Source organism: Solanum lycopersicum, chromosome 12 (genome assembly GCF_036512215.1).
Source record: "Solanum lycopersicum chromosome 12, SLM_r2.1".
Classification (NCBI taxonomy): domain Eukaryota; kingdom Viridiplantae; phylum Streptophyta; class Magnoliopsida; order Solanales; family Solanaceae; genus Solanum; species Solanum lycopersicum.
Genome location: NC_090811.1, coordinates 68,774,270 through 68,792,363, shown reverse-complemented (window position 1 = coordinate 68,792,363; position 18,094 = coordinate 68,774,270). Strand labels below are relative to the sequence as shown.

General features: G+C 33.3%; 3 protein-coding genes and 1 non-coding gene across 4 annotated transcripts; 2 read left to right on the top strand and 2 right to left on the bottom strand.

Annotated features, from left to right (window-relative positions):
• Window positions 1-475: 475 nt before the first annotated feature.
• LOC101264501 (pectinesterase) lies at window positions 476-4,300 on the bottom strand. Its single transcript, XM_004252867.5, has 4 exons — window positions 3,486-4,300; window positions 2,585-2,869; window positions 1,631-1,957; window positions 476-918 (listed from the first exon to the last, which is right to left on the bottom strand). Exons 1-4 carry the CDS (start codon window positions 4,156-4,158, stop codon window positions 524-526), a joined length of 1,680 nt encoding a protein of 559 aa, XP_004252915.1. The 5' UTR covers window positions 4,159-4,300; the 3' UTR covers window positions 476-523.
• A 1,309-nt stretch (window positions 4,301-5,609) lies between these two features.
• Window positions 5,610-8,755, top strand: LOC101264805 (uncharacterized). Its single transcript, XM_019211574.3, has 8 exons — window positions 5,610-6,066; window positions 6,503-6,633; window positions 7,409-7,486; window positions 7,606-7,650; window positions 7,756-7,800; window positions 7,893-7,944; window positions 8,207-8,303; window positions 8,396-8,755. Exons 1-8 carry the CDS (start codon window positions 5,751-5,753, stop codon window positions 8,559-8,561), a joined length of 930 nt encoding a protein of 309 aa, XP_019067119.1. The 5' UTR covers window positions 5,610-5,750; the 3' UTR covers window positions 8,562-8,755.
• A 1,672-nt stretch (window positions 8,756-10,427) lies between these two features.
• Window positions 10,428-15,927, bottom strand: LOC101265114 (protein DEHYDRATION-INDUCED 19 homolog 4). Its single transcript, XM_004252869.5, has 5 exons — window positions 15,393-15,927; window positions 13,858-14,000; window positions 12,331-12,408; window positions 11,895-12,169; window positions 10,428-10,775 (listed from the first exon to the last, which is right to left on the bottom strand). Exons 1-5 carry the CDS (start codon window positions 15,451-15,453, stop codon window positions 10,664-10,666), a joined length of 669 nt encoding a protein of 222 aa, XP_004252917.1. The 5' UTR covers window positions 15,454-15,927; the 3' UTR covers window positions 10,428-10,663.
• A 1,260-nt stretch (window positions 15,928-17,187) lies between these two features.
• TRNAT-AGU (transfer RNA threonine (anticodon AGU)) lies at window positions 17,188-17,261 on the top strand. The gene has a single exon. It is a non-coding gene; the product is annotated as a tRNA-Thr (tRNA).
• Window positions 17,262-18,094: the final 833 nt, after the last annotated feature.

Sequence of the window (18,094 nt, the reverse complement as noted above, 5' to 3'; positions counted from 1 at the left end):
TGATATTATTGTATGGTCGATAGTAATACAGTAAGTAAGTGAGACTTTTCTCTTGAGCGCCACGATAATTTTCTTGTGTAGAGGCAAAAGAAAGAAAGTTGGTGAGGAGTGTCAAACCATCCTATAGTATCTTCAGTATACTACACTCTTTTGGTATTTATTTTGAAACTTATTCATATATATACACATACAAAAATATCTTTGAAACTGTATATCAAATATACACACTTCTATTCTTTAAAAGTTTTTTTTTTTTTCAAATCAAACATGCTTTGAAAGTTTCGCTCAATAGAATATAAGTATATTTTACTATGTTTTTTTTATATATAACTTATGTGTCTAACAAAACATAGTTAAAGATTCAAATATGAAATCACTTTAAAGCAATACTCCAAAAAGATACTCTTTTTTTTTTCATTTTACATGTCCAAGAAGTAATCACAGATGTAAGATAACACAACAAGAACTACAAAAATGAAGAAAAATATTTTTTTTATTATTTATTGAAGATATACAAACTTATTTACATTTTCATCATTGCTGGTTCATATGGGACACCAGTTTTTGTAACCCATCCATCAGTATTATCACCACCTTTAAGTACAACTCCTGGAGCAAATTTAGCAATAACATCTTGTGGAGGGTTTTTCATATAACTCTTCCAAGTTACTCTTTCATCAGTATTTGCACCTGGACCCCTATTTTGATACTCCACAAAATATAAAGTCTCAAGTCCAAAGGTACCAAAAAATGGAGTCCATCCTTCAGGTTCAATGAATCCATCAATTTGAGATTGCATCACTATGGTCCTTGAGTACATTTTCGCTGGTCGTCCGAGGAATGCCTTGTTGCGTGGTGGGTTGATGGCAACCAAAGCTGGCTCAGCTGTGATCGTGCAGTTTTGTATGATAATTATACCTGTTTGAGTAGTAGTGACAGAGTCAAATTTTTTAACCAGATGATTCAACTTGTAAACTATAAAAAAAAAAAAATTGCCCCTTTTTAGAAGGGTTACAAATGACATCAAAGTGCACTAAGCTCCCAGTTTTCACAATGTCTAAGAAAAAATGGATCACATTGTGTCTATTTTATACAATTTATGATGTGTTTTCCAATGAGACTTTTACCTATGACTTGAACTCGATTGATACAAGATTTGAACTTTATGGACATAAAAAAACATTTTAAACTCATTGAACGTTTGAGTTAACTAGGTCCAAAATTTAATATTTATATAGTAGATTTCTTAAACACATATACATGATCCAAGCCAAAAGCTACTAGAGTAGATTAGATTGATAGTCTACACTATACATTTCCCCTTGAACTCGTAACCTCCTAGTCACATGGTAAGAAGCATATCACTACAATGAAAGGCCTCATAATCTAGATTCATATCCGAAATTTCATTTTTCGCATTATCTATATAATATATATATATATATATTTAGTTTAAGCGAAGCAGTATGACGTGACACCTTTTAAGGGAAAATGATATATGCCCCTACACATCGCAACAAGCTCTTACAATTGTGTCATATAGTAAGTAATACTACTTTTATCATACTTGTACAATTGTAATTTTTCGATGAAGTTCATTTAATTCATTGAACTTAGATACATCACTAACCTGTTCCGGATGGCTCCATCCTTCCCTGAGCCGCGATTGTGATAGCCTGTGTCTGCATCTCCTCAGGTTTCCTCGCGATTATCTTACAGTTCTGCAACACAGCCACCGCGTCTCCAAAGATGAAATCGATTGTTCCTGAGATGGTACAATCGCGATAGAATTGTCTTCCAATATGAGTCATAAGCGTTGATTGGTAACCATCAATTTGACAGTTCTGGAATGCTGTCATTTCAGCTGAGACACGTAGTGCAACAGCTTCTTTTTTCAAAGGCCCTGCTGAGTTCTCGAATGCAATGTCCTTAGCCACGAATCCTTGTCCTGAGATGGCTACAAAAAATTGTATGCAGTGGCGTAGTCAAAAATTTATATCAAAGGATTCAAAAAGAATGTTAGGTTGTTGTTGTTAAAATATCTCATATCGATAAAGAGATGAGAATTTAATCTCCTTATATGGACTTGGACAAACACTCCTCATGAGTTAGCTTTTGGGGTTGAGTTACGCCATGTTCTCCTGGGGTCCATTTAGAAATGTTCATGCTCCAGTTGAGGTGTCCTCCCTTCATGAGCTAAATCTTGGGATTGAGTTAGACTCAGGTGTCATATTCTTACAGTTGTATTTTTTAGACGAAGAGATTCAATTAAACCTCTTTATCACCGTCCTAAAACGGAAATATCTATTTTTTTGAATCCATCCATGACAGTAATTTGGATTCCTCACTTATTTAAGTGTGAAATCCAGGATATTGTTTCAATGAATTTTCAAACACTATTTTTTTTTTCAAAAATGGATCCTGACATGTACAATTTTTACTAATTCGACATGTGCTTATATAGTCTTAAGCGATTGTTACGTCATGAACTAACTTTTGAGTTAATATAGGCTCCAGATCTAAAAAAAATCAAAAAATGAAAAAGTGATTGATGTTTGGTTATACATAAATGATAAATACTTACAAACAGTGGCAGTTTGGAAGATTGGGAGACCATCAAGATAATTTTTGTTGCTAGTAATTTTGGTCTTGTTTGAGCCTTCACCAATGAATACAACATTGGTCATTGTATTGGCAACTTCGATATTTTCATTGTAAATACCAGCCTTGATGAAGATGACATAGGGTTGAGCATTGTTTGGGGGCACTGTTTTAAGAGCCTCATTGATTGATTTATGTTGTCCACTACCATCTTGAGCCACCACAACATTGGGCTTGAGGGTTGCAATTTGGAGAAGCCTTCGGTTTCCTGCAAAGACAAATTCAGAATTTAAATTTTATAAGTTCAATTGTTTAAGACTCTTAGTCAATAAAATATTTTGGTCATAGAAATAGAAAGACACGAATCACATAAAAGTCTCTTTCGGTTATATGTTGTGTGACTCAGAGTGTAGATGAGTGAGTCGAGCCGGAAAAAAAAAGAAGTTGATCATGAGAGTCAACTAGAATTAGAAGACCACTAGCCTGAGAGAAGACGACCTCTCTTATAGATGGTCCATTTTTCTTAGACGACCTGAGATGGTCCATTTTTCTTAGACGACCTGAGATGGTCCATTTTTCTTTTTCTTAATTTTTTTAAGGTAGAAGAGTAGAACTGAGTGTTCAACCATGTAAACAAGTTCACCATAGGCAACTATAGGGACCTTACACCCAACTCTGATTCAAAAGCACCCTCCATTAACTTTTATTTTTTAATTAGTATAATTTTTATTTCAACCTTTTTTTAAGCGCCTAGAAGGCTAAAATCAGGTGTCCAACCGTGTAGAAAGGCTCACACTGGCTAATTATAATGACTCACACCCAACTCTACCTAACAAGAACCCTCCATTTTCATTCTTTTTTAAAAAAATCTAGCTTAACGTTACCTGCTTCCGCGACCAACAATCGTCTGTTAGTGATGCCTAGGCCTTGCAACCCAACCATTTGTTCCTCAAAACTACTAACAATATCAAGTGCAACACTTGACAACTCGCTAGCAGTCTTCAAGATATTCTTCATTTTCTCACCAGTATCACCAGTCGTGTTAGCGAATGCATCTATACAAGTCTCTTCCAATGTAACAGCAGAGCTAAGCCATGACCTAACATCATAGATATACTCTTTAATCAATTTATCAAGGTCATTACTATCAATTTTTGAAAATGATCTCTTGATCTCTTCGATCGAACGGTCAAGAACTTCATCACAAACTTTTAAAGCATTCTTAGTCCTTGGATCATTTGCAGCTTCTTTAAATGGAGCTGAATTTTTAATTGAATTTGTAATTTCGGTCAAAGTATTGTCAAATGCGGCTTTAATCAACTCTTTTGGATTGGTTGTATTTTTAGCTGATCCAAGTGATTTTGCACATGTTTCTTTATATTGAGTAGGTTGACACATGGCTTGTACTGATTTGGTAGAGCTCGAAATTTCACCCCCATTAGATGTCGAATCATCATTTTTTTTTGTAAACGTAACGGCAGCACCAACAACACAAGCAACTAGAAGAATTGAAGCAATTCCAGCAATTACTATTTTCTTTTTACCGGCCTCCGCCATTTTAAATTTTAATTTTTTTGAGATATTTTAATATAAAGAATGGATAGTTTTTTTTTTCTTCAATAATTCAAAGCAGAGCATATGGGGATATTTAACGAATTTTTGTGTTCCCCTGGGCTCTGCCACTATGCAAAAATTAAACTCGTAATTCATAAATATGGTATGTATTTATAATATAGAGATATATGAAATAAGAGAATTATCAGTTCATTCTGTTAAGTAATTTGTGGGAAATAATTTGTTTGTTTATTTGGTTAGGATTGAATTCAGGTTTACCAATACTTAATAGTTGGAATTTTTCAATTTTTTTTTATTAATTGTCATTTATTTACTCCATTAATTTACTTCTTTTTAACCTCTTTCTTTTTTTTTATATTATTTGTTGTTTATTTCTATCTAGTGACTATAGTATTTCGTTATTAAATGACAGTGCTTAAAATCATTATTTAGATTAAAGAAAATGTCAATCACAAGCTATATTATTTATTTATATCGCATATTATCACGTGTAATTTATAAATTGTATATATCATATATGACTTATAAATCACATATGTCTGATGCAACTTATCAATCACATTTGTTGGATGAGTCGAATTCAACTAGTGTGACTTATGAATCGTATTTAGCAAAATCTAACTAATAGTTATATTCATATATGTTTGATTTATACTAATTTTCGACTCTAAAAATACTTTAATACTTCTACTATTTAGATTTTCCTTTCTCCTCTTGAATGTAATTGGGCTATTCTACATTGCCCAATCTTTTGTAGGCCCAATTAAAGATATAAATGTTGAATGAATTCACAATAACTATACGTGATTTGAAGAATATTTCATTATCATACATCCCTAATATTATTACCTATACTTTCAAAACATTATACACGATTAATTAAGAGTTTTTATCACATATTAAGAAAAACACTTTAAGATACATATGTTTCTGTTACCAGATACATAAAAATAGAGAGAGAGAAAGGTGAGCGAGATAGGAAGAGAGGCAAGCGAAATTCGTTATGTATCTTAGCTACATGTGAATCATAATATATATACACTAGATACATATATCTTTGTGTATCTAAAATTCACACGTATCTTTAATATCAGATACATAGGAGAGTGTTAAAAGAGATAAAAGAGAGGCGCGCAAGATTTGATATATATTTCATATACATGTAAATCGATTTAGATACAATGTATATATAATAAATTACACATAATTTTGATTCATATACATGTATCTAAATATATCTGCATACACTAAAATTTGATAAGGTATATAATATTGTAAATTAGAATATATTTAAGTAATAAACTCCTAAACTAATATGGATGAATTTGTGTAAGTTCTACATTTATTAATGTGACACCTTAAAACATTTCGATACTTTATATATAAATTATAGTTTCTTTATTTAATAGTATACAAATAGAATTTCGACTTTCAATCAACGTAATTTCAAATCATGTCCGAACGGGTCCAAAAGATGTTGAAATAATACCTACTTTATCATGTGCATTTTAACCACATTTTGAAGATATAAAAAGAAAATAAGTCATCTTTTTCACAACATCCACGTGATACACATGACCACTCATTCTACCCCTCCTGTATCGGTAGGTCCTCTATCGCTGCCGTACGCGCGTGTCTACACTCGCTCACGACCTACTTATGTCGCCTCCGCCACTAGTCCTCCTCGTTCACTCCGCTTCTCTTTATCTCGCCGGAGAGATTACTTTTTCCCGCGAAAATTCACCATGCCTTCCGCCGGCTCAGCTGATTTCCCCGTCGATGGCGACGAGCTGAAATTCCCGTTGGAACTTGCCGATGAATCTGATTTTGATCGAATTGTATCATCCGATGGACTTATCACCATTTGCGGGTTCGGTTCTCTCCTCTCAGGTCAAAGTTCAACTATATATCATTTTTTTGATTTTGGAGAATATAACAGAATAGAAATTTATACTCTATTTTTATTGTGTACTTTTTAAATATCTTAATTTTTAATCCTTCCGTCCGAAAATACTTGCTATGTTTCCTTTATGGAGATTCAAACTGCATGAACTTTTGGCCAGTTTTAAGATTGAATTTGTTTTGACAGCATTGATATGAGAAAATTGCAATCTATAGTACTTTTTCGTATAATTGAATTGATCTAATCTATTTAAGCTTTGAAGATTAGTCAAATTGACTCTTGAGAACGGTAAAGTGAGGATTACTTTGGGAATTAATATAGTTCATGCTTAGTGAAATTAACTTAAGTGCAAAGCAAGCGAGTAGTGGTATAATTCTGTCATTTTGATGTTGTTTTGATCTTGTGTTGTTGTTGGTAGAACAGAGAGGAGTGCTCGGAGTACATTCCCGGATCTGATCAACTTCAGAGTGGCGAAATTGAGTGGATTTCGGAGAGTGTTTGCTCACGTGGCACCTATTTTCTTCGAGCGTGGAATAGCTAAACCTGAAACCAAGGTGCCTTACATTCACTAAAAATGCATATTTTAATATTGTTTGGTTTTCTAAGAAGGTGCAGAGAATAAAGGAAACAAAGCAAAAAAGTGGTTCTGCATGCTTGACTCTTGATATACTAATTGGATATTAGAACGATTGAAGGAAATTATGATTAAACGAAATTGCTCAATCACAATCTCTGTAAAGTTACTAACTTTTGTTGGCTTTAATGTAACTACTTATCAGTAGAAACTTACCGGCATTGGAAAGGTGAAACAGACTGGAATTCTAGAGGTCGTTTTAAGTCACCTTTTTTGGAATTGGCAAGGAGGATCATTCTTCGGTAAATTCAGAAGGAGAGAAAGATGAAAATGAGAGAATGGTATAAGTCTAGCAGAAACATGTGAAATTAGGAAAAGTTAGGTGATCTCTTGTCTATGTCATGGTGGATAGAGTTACCGACACTTGTATTGGAGAGAGGTATCAGGTGCCATGTGGATTTGTCGAGATACGTGCAAGTTGGTTCGATCTCTGTATTTATCAAAATTAAAAACGAAAGCATGGTCAACCCAACTCTCTGTTTAGATGAGAAGTGTCAGCTCCTGCTTGTCATTTATTGAAAATCTTTATAAACCTCTTTGAAATGAAAGAGTTAGATTAACTTGATTTTCAGTATTGTGCATTTAAGGTATCAGGAAAACCGCCATTGTGAATAAACTATTGCTGCCTTTTGAATTGCTCTCAAATATTTGTTTAGGACTGACTTCGATTGCGTGGAATGTTTCTCTATTTCTAGGAAATATCAAGCTTGAGCGTGGAGCCGTGTGAAGGGGAAACTCTTATAGTTACTATCTTTGAGATTCAGAGATCAGAGGTAACGTCTTACGAATTATCCATTTTAAGTTGGTCATTTAATAAAAATAATTGTCCATTTTAAGTTGAGATCTTGACATGATTACTTCTGATCTCTAACTTCTTCTCTGTAAAGGTCAGATTCCAGCATTTATTGAAAGAGAGCACGAGTTTCGGTTTTTAGCTGTAAGACCTTCATAATCCTTCCTTCTCTTGCCTTTCTCTAACTGTATAAAATTAAATGTAACTTCAATTCATATAACTAATATCAGAATTTTTTTCTGTGTTTAGGTAATCCCGGAAACGCTAAATGATTTGTTTTACGTCAATCCAGCTGTAAGCACCCTGAGACTGCCCAGCCCTTTTGTACCTCTGTTGAACCAATAATTTGTCTTACTGATCCATATTTGCATTACCTCTTAATGCAGGTTATTTGTGCCCGTTATAGTGATGAGGAGTATCTGAAAAATAGATGCAAAGGTAATTTTTCTATCACTTGGAAAGATAGTGAGTAATACAGTAAAACCTCATTATAACAATGTTTCACTATAACAGCCTGATTTTCTACCTATAACACTAGCAATAAGAAAATGAGAAAAACTTCAACCAAAAATGAAACAACTGATGATTCATTCTTTTGTTTGTCTTTGTATTTCTTTCTTAAGTTCATGTTGTTTCATGCATCATATGTTACCTTTCTGTGTGTATTGTTACTGTTTCATATCTTCTATTTTACCATTAGGTGATAAAGAAATCTTCTTCCAGCGGTATGGACGGTACAATATTGACAAGATATGGCGAGATGATATATTCCCTTGTCGTGTTTATCTCCGTCATTGGTCAGTTCCAGCGAGTACTTATTAGTGTAAACAATATTCATTTCCGAAACTTGTTTCCTCAAATCTCTTAGTAGAACATTGTGATTTTGTAGTGTCCTGGCAGCTCAAAATCTTGGTAATCTAGCCTACGACAACTTTCTAGATCATACCTTCCTTGGTGACCGTAGAACTACAATACGTGAGTACTTGTTAACAACTGGTTCTGGAATCATGGAAGAAGAGCCTCCAGAGTTGTTAAAACAACGATATGGCGGTTGAATCTGATGCTGGTCAAATGACATTGCACGATTTATAGTTATTCCATTAGGTGTCAAGCAACTTTGCTGACTAACTCCATATCAGGTAGTATATCAGAAACATTTGTGATTGGCATCACAAATAAACTGCATTGACTTGTAGTATGTATTGACAAACTTCTTCTCAATCAAAAGTGAGTGTTTTCGACACGAAAAGCGCGATTATACTAATAGGTCTATCAAAGTATATCATGTTGAATATGATGGAATTTCATATGCCTTTCTGAATGTACATTAGTTTGGTTTTGTCTAAGCACGCAACGAAGAATAGTCTTGTTTGGAAAATTGATGGCTTATAAGCTTTTGATGATATGAACTAACATCAACGTTCATCATTCTCATAACTCAAATACTCATTGATTACAGGATACACATGCAAAACACGTATTCATACACTAGTAATATAAATTTGAGGAAAAACCTCGATACAATATACGATATAGTACCCTAATGGTAGAAATGCTTTCTCACACCAAATCAACACAAGTTTTATTAGTTAACCAACCATAGTAGTATAACTAGACGCGCAAACAGAACAAAATTGACTGAGTGGTAGAGTCGTGGAAACCATACTAGACATATTCATACAAGAAACTAAAAGACACACTAATGGAAATACACTATTTTCACTTTTTGTTAACCCACGATAGGCGAATTTAAAATCTAAATCCAGCAGGTATTTGAACCTTAACTTTGAGTACGCAATTCAAGTCAAAATGAATAGTTCTCAAATTAGCTCAAATCCACACTGATAAAGTGCTAGTGTTCTTGCAAATTGACCCTCCATTTTCATATGGTTCAATTTTAATATTATAAGAAATTGATTCAAGAACATCCATTAAAGCATCTCCTTCAATGATTGTGTAATTGCATGTGTAGTTCTCTTTGTCAACTCCATCAATCCTTTGCTTCATATTCTTGAATTGACTACCTAAAAAGACACAACAATTATTATTACAAATATAGGTGAGAAAAGAATTAGAGACATAGCTAATATGTCCGATACTCGCTTTGGAGGTCCATGTAATGTATGAGGTCTCTGGTTGAAAAGGAAAGAATCTTATACATCCCATCACGATCCTGGTGGTTAACGTGTCTCTATTTTTTATGGAGAATGAAATTCTTTCTTTTGTTATTTTTTTAGTTTTTCAACTCATTTTTCACGCGAATTCAAGATCTTTTAAGTTGGTAAAATGCAAAATACTATGACTACACCAACTATTCATTTATGAAAATCGATACGAATTAACTTATATATATATGTATATATATTTATTTATTTTACCAATGTCCGAAGGTGATCAACTTGATAGTGCCAACACCACCATCACCATGGAGGATTTCAACATTCTTGATAGCGCTTTAAACAATTTTGCTGGTGGAATTGAGGAAATTGTGTTCGTTTCACAAGTGATAACACCCATTCTAGTTTTTTTCTTTTTCTTTTTTTGGTTTAGATCTTACTAATATAAGTTGTTGATGCAATACAAATTGCATGAACTTAAGCTTCATTTATAGTTATTTAACTGTATGTTCACATTACATCTCTAACATGAAAATCAAATTATTTAGTAGTTGAAGATTTGAATTCTTCTTCACTCATGTGATGTTTGACTATATATGGTTATAAACTGTACACAAGATGCATATAAACAGCCAACGACGAACCGGAAAGGTTATTAGACAAAACATGACACAATATGATCTTATATAGGAAGGTAGGAAGGCGAGGACTAAGATGGTTAGTAGCAGTATTCAATAATCATGTTGTTTCTTATATCAGAAATGACCACATTTTTTGCTACTAAATGTGAATCACAACTGCGTCTTTACACGGTTAAATTAGAAATATATTGCATACTGTCAAACAGGGAGAAGAAAAGGGTGTTCATTATTATATACATACATATATAGATAGAACTACATACAGTAGGATTCCATAAGTTCCAATTGGCCTAATAACTACTACAGATTTGGCAGCAGTATCTCTTTTCTTTCACAGAGCTACAACATTGCAGGTTACATAATATAATAGTTACTACATTGCAAATCCTCTTTTTCAAATTAGAAGTCGTCGTCTTCAAGGAAAGTCGATAGCAGAAGCCCTTGCACAAACTCACATTTCCGAGCCTTCTCTACTTGGTCTTCTTCAGATATTGGAGTTGGCTGAATATTTCTGTTCAACACAACACCAAGATTAAAAATGTCAGATATATGTGAACAGGAAATGGACTAAGTGGAAGTTTGAAGTCCACAAAAGCGCCATATAAGAACAAGTTTAAAGGATAAACCTGGATTTTCCCTATTAGACATATCATGTACTCACTTTGCTTTGTTCTGTCTTAGAATGAATGGCAGAGAGCTAAAGAGAGGAAGATTTATATATCTTGAGGTCTGAATGATATGTTATGTTTTGCCTATCGTGTTTTATGTCCTCTGTACTTTTTTGTATTTTTCTTTTAGTTGCTCTGATGTTCGTTAATAAAATCGAGGGTTCTTCCAAAAAGAGCCTCTCTACCCCATCGAGGTAGGGGTAAACCCACACCTACCCTCCCTAGACCCCACTTATGGAACTACACTGGGTTTGCTGGTTGGTGGTTGACAACTAAAGATGTGTATAATGTACCAAAATGTCTTTTGAATCTTGTGGTCTATAGAACATGCCGTTAAAAATGAATGGTAAGACATAACTGAAACAGTTCGATTTCAAATCCGACGAGTTATTGTCCTATTAATCTGCTAAGCATGCCACTCATCAATAATGCCTTGTCTAAACAATGTCAATTCTATTTAGTACACTATACAATGATGAAAACAGAATACTCGAGACTAATAACTTCTTCAAGTATTGGCAAGTTTCCAACAGGAGTATCTACAGTTACTGGAAAATGAGAACTACCACAGGTAATATGAAAAAGGATCATTACCATTCAAAGGGATATACTTTTTCCCCGAAGTACAAAATATGGCAGCTTAAAAATTAACTTCACATAAAGAAGTTAAATTATGTTCCAAATACGACAAGGAAAATAAGAACTTATGTGTAACTCGCCAAGCAATGAAACAGGCAATAAAACACTACGTAAACATTGAGAAAAAGAACCCAATGACTTGAGGACAAAGAAACAAAAGAAAGAAGCCGAACTAGGGTCGTTCATGTACTCTTAGGAGCACTAAGTCAGCTGGGACTCCATTCCCCCTTTTACCCCTACTTCCTCATCCACTTCCCACTTCCCAGCATCAAAGGCAATGATAAAAGGAGACATAATAGAAGTGTAACAAAATGCTGACATACCTGTCAGACAAGTTCTCAACAGTGCTTTCTTGTGTTGAGCATGCTGCTAAAGCTTCATCAACTGAAGACAGAGGTTGAACTTCAGAAGGTTCATCAACCGAAGCTGAGCTGCTAATGAATGAAGATAACAAGGGATCAGGATCTGCACTGGTGGAAGAAACCAAATGGGAGGATCCCCTGAGAATGGATTGTAGACTTCCTTCTCTCAGCTCTTTTCTTATAATAGAAAGAGTTGAATTAGGTCCACCCCTTCGAAATCGTCTCTTGCGCTGAACCTGTTACACAGTCAATGAAATATAATAACTATATGGAGTCTAGCACAAAAAACAGACAGAAGAGAGATGCTGTATAGTTCTAGCAAGAGCTTGTGAACACAGAAAAGGCTTCATATTCAAATCCCAGTTAAGCAAACAAAGAAAAAGCACCAGAAGGTTACCTTCAGTATATTTCCATGTTGCTGTGTAATATGGCCAACCAAATTTGTCCCGACCCTTTTAGCACAAACGGGGCATATCTGCATGTACATATGTGTTGTCTAAGTCAACAGATAACACAGACACATAAACCAGATATTTTCACCGACATTTAATAGGAGAAGTGCCACAGGATCACTTTGGGTCATGTTTACAGCATCCTTTGCACTAGCTACATATGCAACTCAGGCCTGAAGCATTTATATATAATAATGTCTGTAAATATATATCGAGAGACAAAATATCGATCATACTTGTGATGATCTTTTTCTATTTGCACCTAAGAAGTCGGAAACAATTGCCATGGAAGGAATCAAGGATAAGTCGTGTTGGGACATGGGCAAAGTTAAGATAATTGCTCTCAATACCCTGAATGATGTGGCTAGCTTTTCATTATCAGATTGCTTCCTACTCCCCATATTTTCCTGTTTATATTTCTATTTCGTTTGAGCAGTAGAGTTCTAACACCAGAGTGTTACCACAAACATAAAGTGAGATTATAGCTCATAAGATAAGGAAAACAAACTTAATATTCCTGTGTACATTTTCTAGCAAAGCTGGCCGAAGCACCAACTCAGGTATTACTTCTTAAATCTATTGGAATGAGAAAGTGACTATTAAGTCACAGTTGACTTTCTTTCTTTTAATATGGTATGCCCACCCCCTGCTCAAGAGTCGATACTCAATAGTGGTCCTTTCCCACTTTACTCCCTTGGTAACATGAATACTCAACCTTAGGGTAGGAGGTGGGAGGATCCTCTCCACTAGGCTAAAGACCTCCATTTTAAACCTTTCCTATCCTTCACTATGGCCATGAATTAGAGAACTCCAAAAATGAGCCAAAGCACTCGAGAGCCTAAACATTTCCTTTTTCCAATATGAGGCAGATTACAGGCTTTCAAAGGAGGAAAAGAAAAGGTGGGAGGTTGCTGGTATCTGCTGCCGCTGGATTAGTCGAGTTACCGACCTCCACCATTGGATAACCAGAAAAAAGAACTGAGACTATAAACAGTTCTAGGAATATTAAACATTGACTGAGATATTAATTGCAACAGCCAGAGGAGGGGGGAACCTACAATGATGTAAGAATGAAGCATTGATGCACCTAATGCTCGAATAAAGCATATACAGCTTAATTCCCTCCACAATCAATATACAAGGCAACAGAACAAGAAGCTATCTTCTTCTTCTTCTTTTCCTTTACAGAAGTAAGAGAAATAAAAAACTACTATCCTGAAGCTTTGAATAGTGAAATTCAAAGCCTCTACTATATACACACTACATTGAAAAGGATAAGCAGAAATGCAGCATAGAAGTTAGAAGATTAATGAAGTCCAATACTTTAACATTTTCCTACATATAAGACAGTCTAGGGAGTAAAAAACTTCTCAGACCAGCCAATGAATTCAGCTACGTCTCAATGCCAATATGATTGCTCGATTAAAAGGAGATAAAGAAGAAATAAGTAAAGAGCTGTCCGTATATTATACCCCATTCTTAGCCTCAATAGCATGCTCTTCATCAATATGACAGCAAAGGCCAACAACATCAAAATCCTCGCCACAAAAAGGGCACAGGAACTCCGGCCTTGACTCCTCTTCACCCTCATACTCTTCTATGATATTATAGAAGTCTGCAAAATACAACCCAATTTCAATAACGAAAACCATAGATAATCCTTTGTACAATTCAAACAAACCACAAAGAGAAAACACAAAACCAAGCAGTACAAATGTAATTCCTTTGTCTTTTTTCTTTTTAATCGGATAACATATTGTATATCACCTCAAATCACATAATATCCTTCTGTCACAAGAAAGATGGCAGCTTTAATGTTATTTGGGAGCAAACTAGTACTATTATCGTCTTGAACATCTTAAAGATACTTATAGAAAACTATGAATTAAATTAAATCAACAATTAATACCCAATCCACCAAAAATAATACACATGGACCTCAAACTCTGAACCAGCTGTTCGGGCAAGCGAAAAAGGGAAGTAAATAATATATTAACTGAACTCCATTCGAAACAAAAACCCAGAAATGCAACTGTGAAGTCTCCTCTTCGATTCATTCATTTTTCCAGCAAAACATAATTTAATTTTTTTCATGTTAAATAATCTTTAAGCATATTTACAATAAACTGTTAAATTCTAATTTAGCGGGAGTAAGGACGGCATACACACTACCATCCCTAAACCCCACTTGTGATCTTACACAAGGTATGCCGTTGCTGTTTGTTGTTCATTCCAACTAATTCAAACTGACAATGATATTCTTGGACCTCATACTCTACCCCCTTTATTTTTTCAAGGAAAGAACACTGAGTAACCCAAAAGATAAGAAAATACTAAACCCTAACACCATATACTAAAACCCAGGATTGTAAATGTCAAGTTTTCCTTTTTTTTCCCCAGAAAATGTAAGTTCCCATTCACGTTCTTTCATTGTCTCAACCTCAACTCACTAACTAATTCCTCCTTCCAATCCCCCCCAACCCCACAAAAAATTACTATTATCCATTTCTATCCAGTATATACACATATTATCTAAAAGATTAGATAAAATAATCCCTCACACTAGCCCAACGGGCATCCTTAGTAGCTCAGTTGCTAAACCCCTAACAACATAAACTAAAACCCAGAATTCCAAATGTAAAGTTCCTTTTTTTCCCCAGAAATGTAAAGTTTCGCCATACATTCCTTCATTTTCTTAACCTCAACGCACAAACTAATTCTTCCTTGCATTCCCCCCCCTCCTCCCACACACACTAAAAAAGACTTTCTATGTTCAAATCCTATCTACACATACATTATCTTAAACATATAAGACAAATTGACCCTCACAATAGCACGACGGTCAACCTTAGTAGCTCAGTTAATAAAAATCCAAACTTTCACCTCATCAATGAGTGTTCGATTCTCCACTTAATAATTTCCCCTTCCCCTAATCCACCATCCTCCACCCCCAAAAATTAAAAATCAACCAAACTGAAAATGGAAAGTTAAGTGAGATAACACTAACCTGATCGAGATTGGTGACGTCGTGAAGAAGTAGTAAGACGAATCCACGAATCAGAATCCATCAAATTATCCCAAATTTTTTTTTCCAACAAAATTAAAGCTTAAATCTTTAGAAAATGTTCAAGAAATTGCATTCCCAAATACTAAAATTTCTCAAAGATCAAAACTTTATTATAAATTTTTGAAAACCCTAATGAGAAATTTGGAAATTCTTCGCGAAGTTTCGTGGAAATGGGAGGAGAAAATTAGCAGAAAGAGCCTCCAAATTATCACCGGTAACAAGTGTTGGAAATTTATATAGAATTTTAACTTACTAATTAAGGCTTGAATTTGAGATTTAATTACGAAATAACCATCACACCACTTGACATGACATAATTGTGTCAATTTGACTCATCATGATGTGTATATTTTGTTGGAAAATATGGAACCTTGGTGAGCAAGTTTGGTTAATATGGAATTTAAAAGAAAATCAAAAATTTTGTTGGGTCGAATTCAAGATAGGTTAAGTATGTCGAAATACTTTTAAATCGTATAATTTTAAATATGTATGTTGAAAGTTCGAATAAACGAATTGTTAAAAAGAAAAAGTCATACTTTCTTAAAAGACGTATAAAGAAAAGTAGATCGAATAACTTGAGATGAAAGAAATACTTGTTAAGTATCTACTTTGAAGTACGCTTTCTTTCTAGGAGATTTCTTTTTTGAAATTCATGAATAAAGATGATATGATAGGCTTAACATATAGGTTTGACAAAATCTAATATTTTGACCAAAATCATGTATATGTATTAGAATTCAACTTTTTTTACGATTGAGTCGTGTTAGATTGACAATAATCACTAATATTTGTATTATGATATAATGTCTATTTTACATCTCTTAGGTATAACTCTTTCTTAAATTCTATACAAATATAAAATATTTTATATATTAAACTATCTTTTTTTCCACGTTGTGCGAGGTCATATTTTCATCTAATATAATATTCACTATTAAGTTTGATATGGTAATGAAATACATGTGTTAGTATAAGAACAATTGATCATTAAAAAAATCCATCATTGTTTTCCTTAGAAGCAAATCATAATTATATGTTTATGTACCAATAATTTATTAGCTCGTTAAAAGAATCAAAATGAACTTTCAAGTTGAAATCCAAATATTACTATTTACAATTGAAATTTCATTTTCTTAATATTTTAATTTTGTTTTCTATGAAAGGAACGCGCGTTCATAAAAGTAAATATGTATAATGTAACACAAATTAAAATGCAATCTCCACATTGATTATTACCAACATAATAACACATATATGATATAATCACATAAACGAACTAAAAAGAACAATAATATATATTGATAGAGCTTCGACTTAAAGTAAAATATAACAAATAGTTCAAGAGAAGGAAGAAAATCATGACTATTAGATACAATGAATCAAATTATGCATAGTAATTCAATATCTACAACTTGGATGCAAAAACTAATCTAATAAAAATAATAACTGTGACATTAACAAACAATTATATAATTAGTCTAATCTCATGAGTGAAGATATACACAGATTTTTCCCTATTTTTAAGAAGTTTAAGAGGTTGTTTCAATCGACTTTGGTGGATTTTTAAAAATAAGTATATAAGTAAACTTTGGAACCTATTTATTCATTAAAATAAGGAACTAACAAGTAACAAGTGTGCTCTCTTAATCCCTTCAAGCAACACTAAAAAATTATGAAACATTTTGGGATTTATCATATAGTTATATTACAATTATATAAAGAAACATGACACAAAGCTCTCGTAGCTCAGTTGGTTAGAGCACCCGTTTAGTAAGCGGGAGGTCTTGAGTTCAACTCTCAACGAGAGCATTTTTTTTCATCCTATCATCATTAGTTCGATAGTCAAAACACGAATTTTTATTTTTTTGAAAATTATCTAAATGGTATTAAAAGTCACAATAATTGACAATTTAATTTAAGTTATATGAAAAAATTTTAAAAAATAAAATACTTAAAATCGTACACATTTTAATGACGGAAGTTGATAATTGTATTGCATGGTAATGGTAGCTAAAGGTGGCGGTTGATAATAGCGATTGTTGTTAAACGTATGTGATTGATAATGATGATTGATGATTACAATAGGCTATTGATAGGAGCCTTTGTAGTCCGATTTGTTTCAAATATTAATCAAAATAATTAAAATTTAAATATTTATCAACTGCGAATAAATAAGCCCTGCCCGCTGCCATAAATTAGACAGAAGGTGAAATCTAGATTTAACTACTTTAATCTTTCACATTTATCAACTAGTAAATAGTAATTAAATAGTATTAATTAGCTAAAGAATAATCATGTTGTCATTAACTTATAGTTATTATCAAAACTTATATTTTACATAAATTTATTTTCCATGTTTATACCAATCTATTTTCGAAACTTGAATGCCTATCCATAAACTAATCGGAATATCCAAATACTAAGAATAAAAATGTTATTTTATTAAAGTTTTATAACTATAAATATAAATTTTTTGTATTGTATGAAACACCATAAATAAGAGTTTAGAATATTTACTTACCTTACTTAGTTAAATTGAAGATTATTAATTAAAAGTATATACCAATACTTCCTCCATCTTAGTTTATACACTTTTCTGATCTTGATAACCAAATTCTATCTTTGATTGTAAATTTTTTATA

What these genes read in the sequence shown, in the direction of transcription:
- LOC101264501 (XM_004252867.5), bottom strand. Translation starts at nt 4,158, where the DNA reads ATGGCGGAGGCCGGTAAAAAGAAAATAGTAATTGCTGGAATTGCTTCA. An exon ending in ATTGTTGGTCGCGGAAGCAG is followed by an intron (nt 2,870 to 3,485) that starts GTAACGTTAAGC and finishes TTGTCTTTGCAG; the next exon opens with GAAACCGAAGGCTTCTCCAA. An exon ending in GATGGAGCCATCCGGAACAG is followed by an intron (nt 919 to 1,630) that starts GTTAGTGATGTA and finishes CTACTCAAACAG; the next exon opens with GTATAATTATCATACAAAAC.
- LOC101264805 (XM_019211574.3), top strand. Translation starts at nt 5,751, where the DNA reads ATGACCACTCATTCTACCCCTCCTGTATCGGTAGGTCCTCTATCGCTG. An exon ending in TTGAGATTCAGAGATCAGAG is followed by an intron (nt 7,487 to 7,605) that starts GTAACGTCTTAC and finishes TGTAAAGGTCAG; the next exon opens with ATTCCAGCATTTATTGAAAG. An exon ending in CGTGTTTATCTCCGTCATTG is followed by an intron (nt 8,304 to 8,395) that starts GTCAGTTCCAGC and finishes GTGATTTTGTAG; the next exon opens with TGTCCTGGCAGCTCAAAATC.
- LOC101265114 (XM_004252869.5), bottom strand. Translation starts at nt 15,453, where the DNA reads ATGGATTCTGATTCGTGGATTCGTCTTACTACTTCTTCACGACGTCAC. An exon ending in AACATGGAAATATACTGAAG is followed by an intron (nt 12,170 to 12,330) that starts GTAACCTTCTGG and finishes ACTGTGTAACAG; the next exon opens with GTTCAGCGCAAGAGACGATT. An exon ending in GTTGAGAACTTGTCTGACAG is followed by an intron (nt 10,776 to 11,894) that starts GTATGTCAGCAT and finishes TGTGTTGAACAG; the next exon opens with AAATATTCAGCCAACTCCAA.